This window comes from Mus pahari, chromosome 19 (genome assembly GCF_900095145.1).
Source record: "Mus pahari chromosome 19, PAHARI_EIJ_v1.1, whole genome shotgun sequence".
In the NCBI taxonomy this organism is placed as follows: Eukaryota; Metazoa; Chordata; class Mammalia; order Rodentia; family Muridae; genus Mus; species Mus pahari.
Genome location: NC_034608.1, coordinates 59,620,089 through 59,629,558, shown reverse-complemented (window position 1 = coordinate 59,629,558; position 9,470 = coordinate 59,620,089). Strand labels below are relative to the sequence as shown.

The following is a 9,470-nucleotide window of genomic DNA, read 5'->3' as shown; positions in this document are numbered from 1 at the left end:
TTTTTTTTTTTTTAAATCAAGTATCTAAAGTTTTGTATAAGTTCCTGGTAAGTTATTGTTATTTGAAATTTCTGAATCAGTTCTCAACCAAAATTATATATAACTAATGCATATTCTCATTTCACTACAGAAATGGACTAAGAGCTGGGACACGTAGCAAAAGAAGATAAGCTTTTTCTCTCAATAGAGTTGAGTGTGCAGTGCGGCCAGCAGGTAAGACTAAACTATTTCACAGGCAATGCCAGGAAGTATGCTCTTATGTGTAACGCAAACTGGGGGACATTTAGCCGGGGATCGAATAGAGGGAAGGTCTGAGGACGTGATGTCCAAGGACAGATCTGAAGTGTATATGTTTGCATGTACTAACAGTGACAGAAAACAGTCGGTGGTGTATTAGTGATAGAGAAGAACATGAAAGGACTAGAGGGGTGCCTTACTCTATCTAGGAGGGGTTGCAAATGCTGGGAATGTGCCTGCTGTCAGGCGTTGGGTTTTAAGTGGGGAATAACCACTCCAGGACCCCCACAAGCAACAAAGGAATATTTTTCAGTGTCTCTTTTTGAAGTTTCTTTGTTTTGATTTTTATATTTTACTAGTCATTGTGTGTCTGCATGTATGGATTCAAGTGGAATCAGTCTGTGCTTTCTACCACGTGTCACTGGGAGTGTCCTTAGGTGTGGCAGCAGTAGCGAGCGGCTTCCTCCCTGAGCCAGCTTGCAGTGCCGACCAACCACCTCTGTTACTGAGGTTGTTGTCCTTCATGCTTGTTTGTGGTTGTTTCTTACATGCCTGTAGCTTCAAACACAGAGCTGAGGGCTGGCATGGGGCTTCCTTGCCAGAATTCCTATCTGAGAACGACTGATTCTGAGAGCTCAGAGGTCGGCTTCAGCAGGGTCAGCACTGCTCTTAGTCCCAGCTCCTACTTGGAAATTTAGAAATGCCACCATTCCTCAGGAGCCCCTGCTTGGGCTGTTAACCTTTTCCCTGACTCACTTCCTGTTCTCAAACGTTCTTGGGTGTAATTGACCTTACCACATGATTATTGAACTGAATTCTGGCGAGTCCCACTGTGCAAGAAGTTTTAATCTATTTTTTAAAGATGTATTTGTTTAATTTATATGAGTACACTGTACTCAGACACAACAGAAGAGGGCATCGGATCCCGTTACAGATAGTTTTGAGCCACCATGTGGTTGCTGGGAATTGAACTCAGGACCTGGAAGAGCAGTCAGTGATCTTAACCTCTGAGCCATCTCTCCAGCCCATGCTCCTTTTTGTTTGTTTTTAAGACAGGTTTTCTCTGTGTATCCTGTGCTGTCCTGGAACTAACTTTGTAGATCAGGATGGCCTAGAATGCACAGATCTACCTGCCTCTGCCTCCCAAGTGCTGGAATCAAAGGTGTGTGCCATCATTGCCTGTCCTGGTAAACTTTTTTGAATCATAGAAGAACTAGAAGAAAAAGAAATGGCAGCTGGGCGTGGTGGCTCACGCCTTTAATCCCAGCACTCGGGAGGCAGAGGCAGGCAGATTTCTGAGTTCGAGGCCAGCCTGGTCTACAAAGTGAGTTCCAGGACAGCCAGGGCTATACAGAGAAATCCTGTCTCAAAAAATAAAACAAACAAACAAACAAACAAACCCCACAAGAAATGGCAAGAAATAAGCTTGGAGAGAGAAGAGAATCCCACCAAGCTACAGTTATATTGTAGATGAATGTATTGAGGGAGGCTGCTTTTGTGGAGCAGCCTAAACTTGATCATGGCCTAAGATTTTGCTAGTTAAATACTCTTAGATATGGCCTTGATAAATCAGGTCAGTTTAAAGACTAGGTGTGTGTGTGCGCGGGTGTGTGTAATTTTTTTTCTCCCCGGGGGGGATCTAGCCTAAGCCTTGGGCATCCTAGACAAGCATGTCACTGGACCACTAAGCTGTATCCCAAGCCTGTGTGTGTGTTGAAAATTTAAACTCTTGCCCTAGCAGCTGAAGCGTGCTTTGTTTCTGTTTGATATATTTATCTTTTTGTCAGACTTGCATGCTATGTCTCTGAGATGCTTTTTTAAAAACATGAACATTTCAAAGTACTTTCGAGCTGTTGATTCTCACCCCACAGCTTTCCCATTTGCCCTTGTTTAAAGAGCATTTAATTTCTGTTCCCACAGTAAGACATGAGAACAATGAAGAGATCTTTTATCCAGCATGCAGTTTGAACATTAAGGCAGCTAGAAACACAATGATAACATGTTTATTTTGTAGGTAAATAGTTTCTAGTTTAGGTTTTGCTGTTGGTGGTTTTTTGGGTTTGTTTGTTTTTTGTTGTTTGTTTGTTTGTTTTGTTTTTCGAGACAGGGTTTCTCTGTATAGCCCTGGCTGTCTTGGATCTCACTTTGTAGACCAGGCTGGCCTCGAACTCAGAAATCTGTCTGCCTCTGCCTCTGTAGAGAGCAAGTTTACCCTGCGTCTTTATTTTGCCTAGAATTCATAAGATATTGGGATACATTTTTCATGTGGGATACCATAGGTTTCATTTTTTTATTTTTTGGACACCAGAGAAACTTTGGAATAATGAGTGAGGAAACTACTGTCCCAGAATGGCATTTTGCCTCTCCCCATCTGGTTGTCCCAGCATCCTCAGCCCTTTTCCTCACTGGAGTTGCATTGCACTTCAACAAGAGATGGGTTTAGACAGAGATGGGAGCCTACCAATTGTATCTGGCTCTGTACAAAAAATTAATAATGGTGATAGAAAAGAGCTACTGTTCCTGCCCCAGTAAAAAAAAAGCAGCAGGATCCAGTGTGGAATGAATTAAAAAGTAAAGTAGCATCCACCCATGCGCATGCCCAGCGTTTGCTGCATGCCATGGACTGTGCTGTACACCTCAAACATCTTTTTATTTCCCATTCACAGCCCCTGCACACAGAAGGAAGCAGGATCGCCTCACTGTGCTGCCTCCAACACTTACTGACCCAAAAGTAGGTTGGCCTTAGTACTCCATTTAAAATAGCAAACTCATACTTTCTGTCAGTCCCTTCATTCCTCTGTCACACTATTCTCTTGCAACATAATATTTGGAACGCAGGGTTTCATATAGCACAGGCTGGGCTCAAACTGTGTTGCTAAGGATGACCTTTAACCTCTGGTGCCCTGCCTCCTCATTTCCAGTTGCAAGCCTGTACTACCAGAGTCAGTTGTAAACCATTTTTTATTCTTTTCTCATACAATATATCCCAACTGCTGTCTCCCCTTCCTCCACTCCTCCCCCCCCTCCCCCCCCACTTTATCCTCCCTCCTCCTCCCAGATCCACTGATTCTCTGGTTCCCTTCAGAAAAGAGCAGACTTCCCAGGAATATCAAGCAAAGAACTCACAACAAGGTGCAAACCCTCCCTCACACATCAAGGCTATAAGAGGCAACCCAGTAGGAAGATCTCCAGAGCAGACGAAGAAGTCAAACACAGCCCAACTCCCACAGTTAGAAGTCTCACCGAACCCCAGGATGAACAAGCATGGCATGTATGCAGAGGGCCCAGCGCAGGCCCATGCAGGCTCCGTAGTTGCTGCTTCTGTCTCCATGAGCCCCCGTGTGAGCCCTGGTTAGCTGATTATGGTGGCTGTGTGCTCCTGGTGTCCTTGACCCCTCTGGCTGCTGCATTAGCTCCTCCCTGTGCTGTTCCCTGAACTCTGCCTAAGGTTCGGCTGTGTGTGGCTCTGTATCTGTTCCCATAAGCTGCTAGGGGAAGCCCTTCTGGTTAGGTTGGGCAGAGACCTATGAGCTTAGCAGAGTACCATGAGGAATCATTTCATTAACCTTTTAAATTTTATTTTACTTGTTTATTTTTGCACCTATCATGTTTGGTTCTACTCTAGATCTATCTCTAGGCTAGCCAATGTCTGGTTCCTGGCAGTGTCAGGCATGGTGTGGGCCTCAAGTTAGTCCATCAGTCATTAGTTGGCTAATCCCACCAGTTCTGAGCCACCTTTGCCCCAGCATGTCTTTCAGTCTGAAGTTAGGTAGCCAGGTTGATGGCTCAGTCCCTCCACTGGAAGACTTGTCTGCTTACAGAGGATGGCTGGTCTCAGGCTCCATAGCCTCGCTCACCAGGAGTCCGTCCACACTAGGGTTACCTGGTAGTAGGTTCCAGGGAGTTCCCACTGCACTAGTTCCACATTGTTCCCAAAAGATTCCCCAGCTCCACTCATCTCTTCCAATATTCTCCCCCACTCTCACTCATTTACCCCTTCCCTACCTGACCCCTCCTGCTCCTCCCTTCCACCCCCAGTCTACCCACAAATAATCTCTTACCCTTTATTAGAGAGGTCACCCCACCCCCTTGTTACTTAGCCTCTCTGGGTGTGTGAATTGTAGCATCATTCTTTTTGTTTGTTTGTTTGTTTTTTTCGAGACAGGGTTTCTCTGTGTAGTCCTGGCTGTCCTGGAACTCACTTTGTAGACCAGGCCGGCCTTGAACTCAGAAATCCGCCTGCCTCTGCCTCTCGCGTGCTGGGATTAAAGCCATGTGCCACCACACCCGGCTTGATCATTCTTTTCTTAACATACCATGCTTCCTTTCTTGGGCTGGGTTGGCTCAGGGTAATTTTAATTTTTTTCTAATGTCGATTTGCCTGAAATTTTCATGTCTTTTTTTGTGGGGGGATTTGTTTTTTGTTTTTTTGTTTTTTGTTTTTTGTTTTTTTTTTTTTTTTTTGAGACAGGGTTTCTCTGTATAGCCCTGGCTGTCCTGGAACTCACTTTGTAGACCAGGCTGACCTCGAACTCAGAAATCNTTTTTTGAGACAGGGTTTCTCTGTATAGCCCTGGCTGTCCTGGAACTCACTTTGTAGACCAGGCTGACCTCGAACTCAGAAATCTGCCTACCTCTGCCTCCCAAGTGCTGGGATTAAAGGCATGCACCACCATGCCCAGCTTCATGTCATGTTTTTTAACAGCTGAGTTTTTTTTTTTTCATAAAATAGTAATGCTCTATTGTGTAAAATATACCACATACAGTTTATCCATTCTTCTGAGGGGCATCTAGGTTGTGTCTAGGTTTTGGCTATTTTGAATAAAGCCACTCTATGAACATAATTGAACAAGTGCACTTGTGGTAGGATAGAGCATCTTTTGGGTATATGCCCAAGAGTGGAATAGCTGGGTCTTGAGATAGATTGATTTCCAGTTTCCTGAGAAACTGCCATATTGATTTGCATAGCAGCTGTACAAGATTGCACTTGTACTAGCAGTGGAGGCTGTACAAGTTTGCACTTGGGCCAGCAGGGGAGGGGTTTGCTGCTTGCTCCACATCCTTGCCAGTGTAAGCTGTCACTTCTGTTACTGATCTTAGGCACTCCCCCCACACACAAGTATAAAGTTGAATCCCAAAGTAGTTTTAAGTGTTTCTCACCATTTCGGATTCCTCTGTTTAAAATTCTCTGTTTTGAGCTGTACCTGTTTTTAATTGGGATTGTTTGTTTGTGTGTGTGTGATATGTAGTTTCTTGTTCTGTATATATTTTGGATATTAGCCCTCTGTCAGATGTGGAGTTGGTGGAAAGTTTTCGCATTCTGTAGGCTGCTGCTTGGTCCTATTAACAGTGTTTTAACCTTACAGACGCTCTTCAGTTTTATAAAGTCCCATTTACTAATTGTTGATCTTACTACCTGCGTTATTGATACTCAGTTTAGGAAGTTATCACCTGTGCCGATACGTTCAAGGCTATTCCCTACTTTCTCTTTTATCAGGTTCAGTATATCTGGTTTTGTGTAGAGGTCTTTGAGCCACTTGGACTTCTATTTGGTGAAGATATATATATGGATTTATTTGCATTCTTCTACATTTCCAATTAGGCCATTTGTTGACAATGCTTTCTTTTTTTCCCCCATTATATATTTCTGTCTTTATCAAAATTCAAGTATCCATAGGTGTGCAGACTTATATCTGGGTCTTTGATTCAGTTCCATTGATCTATTTGTTTTTATGCCAATACCATGCGGTTTTTATTACTATTGCTTAGTATGTATTACAGCTTGAAATTAGGGATGTTGATACCTCCAGAAGTTCTTTTATTATTGTTCAAGATTGTTTTAGCTATCATGGGTTTTGTTATTTTTCCATATGAAATTGTGTATTATCATTTCAAAGTCTGTAAAAAGAAATTGTGTTGGAATTTAATAGGAATTGTGTTGAGTCTGTGGATTGCCTTTGGTAGGATAGCCGTTTTCACTGTTAATCCTACAGATCCATGAGCATGGGAGATCTTTCCATCTTCTGATATATTCTTCAGTTCTTCAACTTCTTTCTTCAAAGACTTGTAGTTTTTTGTCATACAAGTCTTTCACTTGCTTTGTTAGGGGTACCCCAAAATATTTTATGTTTGTGGTTATTGTGAAGGATGTTTCCCTGATCACTTTCTCAGTCATTTATATGTAAGTAAGGCTTCTGATTTTTTTTTTTTTAATGAAGTTAATCCTGTATCCAGACAGGTATTACCTGGTAGAATCTTTGGACTCTTTTATGGATACTATTTATTATATCAGCTGTAAATAAGATGCTTTGACATCTTCCTCTTCTAACTCGTATCCCTTTGATCTCCCTTGGTTGTCTTATTGCTATGGCTAGAACTTCAAATACTGTTCTGAATAGATAAGGGAGAGAGTGAGCAGCTTGCCCTGTTCCTGATCTTAGTGGAACTGCTTTGATTTTCTCTCCATTTAATTTGATGTTGGCTTGCCATAAATTGGCTTTATTATAATTAGGTATGTTCCAGTATCCTTAATCCCCCCCAAGACTTATGAAGGGGTGTTGGGTTTTGTCAAAGGTGTTTTTTGTTTTTGGCATCTAATGAGATGACTGTGATAATACATTGGTTTACAGGTATACATAGCTTTTACATAGTGTACATGTGTGTGTGCTTGTGTGAAGGGCAGGACAATCTGAGAGTCCATTCTTTCCTGCCACACGTATCCCAGGATCAAACTCAGCTGAGTGGCAGGCAAGTCCCTTGGTGAGCCGTCCCCCTGCCTAGAGACCATTTACTGAAGTCACTTTCTCACCATAGCTCTAGTATTGGAGTATATTTTAACTTTGGGTTATTATCTAAGGCAGGTGCTTGCCTGAGGTGAAGCCACGGGATCCCAGGATCCATAGTATCAGCGCCGCCTGGAAGTGATTCATAGGCATTGTTCAAGAAGGAAGCAGCTAAGACAACATGAATGAACAAATGAAGAAAACGGCAAAGACAAGTGACCAGAAAGGGTCGGGCGGAAGAGCCCTCGACAGAATGACCCTAAAACAAGACGAGGCGAGGCCAGTCCAGAGTACCAGAGCGGAAGCTCCCCACGTAACATACACCTTCCACGATGAAAGTGAGGTTAGCCTGGAGACTGAGGAGGATGACTTCCCTGACGGATACCTAGAGTGCATCATCCGAGGTGAGTTTTCTGAACCCATTCTGGAAGAGGATTTCCTTTTTAAATCCTTCGAAAGCCTGGAGGAAGCGGAACAAAGCCTTTCTCGCCAGGTTCTGCAAGCCAGTTCCCTTCTCCAGTGTTCTTTGGAGTACATGACAAAGGGGACAAAGCAAGAGAAGAGAGAGGCCACGCAAGAGGTGCCTCCACAGTCGGTTGGAGCGAGCTCAGTACTCGGGTTTCCTGAGTCTGCAACGGGAAAGTTCGCTGTCAGAAAAACCTCGGAAGTTGATCATAAGCAGCTTGCAGGCGGTCCTGCAGAGAAGCCAAAGGGCGGTGTGTACTGTAGTGCCTTATCTATGCTGGCGTGTCCTCAAGCCGGGTGCACGAAGAAGCTGAGGGATAAAACCGCCCTGAGGAAGCACATGCTTGTCCACGGTCCCCGGCGGCACGTGTGTGCAGAGTGTGGCAAAGCCTTCATTGAGAGCTCAAAACTGAAGCGGCATTTTCTGGTTCACACCGGAGAGAAGCCATATCAGTGCACCTTTGAAGGCTGTGGGAAGCGCTTCTCCCTGGATTTCAACTTGCGCACCCACATCCGCATCCACACCGGGGAGAAGCGCTTTGTGTGTCCTTTTGATGGCTGCGAGAAGAGCTTTATTCAGTCAAATAACCAGAAGATTCACATCCTAACCCACACAAAGGCAGGGAAGAAATGCTGAAGGTGGAGACAGACAAATTGTCCTCAGGCTGGGTCGTCTTAATGACAGAGGCACTGGGGATACAGGATACATGCATTATGTACAGATTGTTATTTGTAGGGATAGATTCTATGGCTAAAATAATTTTGCAACTCTAGAAGGCATGCTTGTATTTTGTATTTACTTCATTATACAATTTTAAGACCTCTTTGGTATTCCATGGCATAGTTCCAACAGGAAAGTCATGGTGAAAGCAGTTTCAAAAGCATAATCTTTACTTTATGTGCTACACTATTGAAGGGGATGGGGATTTTTGCATACGTCAGAAAATCAGTTATTTTTAACTATGCAGTTCCTAATTGCCTAGCTTTTACCTTTAGAAATGTGCTTCCTGGTAAATGTACTAATCCTAAAGAATAGCTAACTTTGGCAGTAGTCAACAAATGAATACATATTTCTAAATTTTATGTTTTGATTTTTGTTTTCCTAATTGTACCAAACTATATTAATCATAGTTAAATGTGGATAGTTACAAAAAAGTTAATCCATCTGAAGATTTTAGATGTTTCAAAATAAAAGGAAATAAAACACTAGAAATGAGTTCAATTTCTGGAAGAAAAAGTAAAAGTGCATTAAGAACATGAGAGCCAGTCACAGTGGTACATAGCACCAGGAGGCCGAGGCAGGCAAATCTTTGAGATTGAGACCAGCCTGGGCCGCCTTCAGCTCTGGGCTCAGCTAAAACTGAATAGAGGTACCCTGTCTCAAAAAAGGAGAGACAGACACAGAACATTTTGAAAAGGGTGTGGTGTGGTGGTGTACATCTTTGATCCCAGCATCCAGGAAGTGTAAAGTGTAGGCAGACAAATCTCAGGGAGTCTGAGACCAACCTGGTTCACAACAGCAAATGTCAGCCAGGGCTAGCGATGAGACTTTACCGTGAGAAAGAGAGTTATTAAGGGAGAGGTTGTCGAAGCTATTTTGATATCATTTCCAGGAGTTCTCTTTTAAACTTGAAGTCCACCAGTTCACAGTGACAAAAACCTACCTCAAACACCAGAAATGTCTGCTCCTGTAGTTATGAGCACTAGGAAGCCACCAGTCCAAAAGCAAAGGATTGTTCTACTGAGTGGACATTTATGGTATGAATTTACTACAATCAAATAGAACTTCCAAGAACGCGCCAAGAGTTCTTTAGAAGTGCTTACAGTCATGTTTGAAAGTATTTCCTCAAGGATATTAAGGGAGTTCTATTTGATGGTGGTAAATTCATAACATAAATGTCCACTCAGTAAAAACATTTACCTAAATCATGCTAGGTCTCTTCAATGGGAAAATATGCAGATGTTTTTAAAGGACCCTACAAAGGG

The 9,470-nt window shown here is 43.1% G+C and overlaps 1 protein-coding gene across 1 annotated transcript in view; it reads left to right on the top strand.

The window, feature by feature from the left end:
- Nucleotides 1-8,121, top strand: part of Zfp42 (ZFP42 zinc finger protein) — a 10,110-nt gene extending 1,989 nt beyond the window's left edge. The window contains exons 2-5 of the mRNA XM_029532269.1: nt 131-213; nt 2,904-2,968; nt 7,094-7,629; nt 7,699-8,121. Coding sequence (XP_029388129.1) covers nt 7,201-7,629; nt 7,699-8,121 — 852 coding nt within the window. The 5' untranslated portion in view covers nt 131-213; nt 2,904-2,968; nt 7,094-7,200. The remainder of the gene's footprint in view (nt 1-130; nt 214-2,903; nt 2,969-7,093; nt 7,630-7,698) is intronic.
- Nucleotides 8,122-9,470: the final 1,349 nt, after the last annotated feature.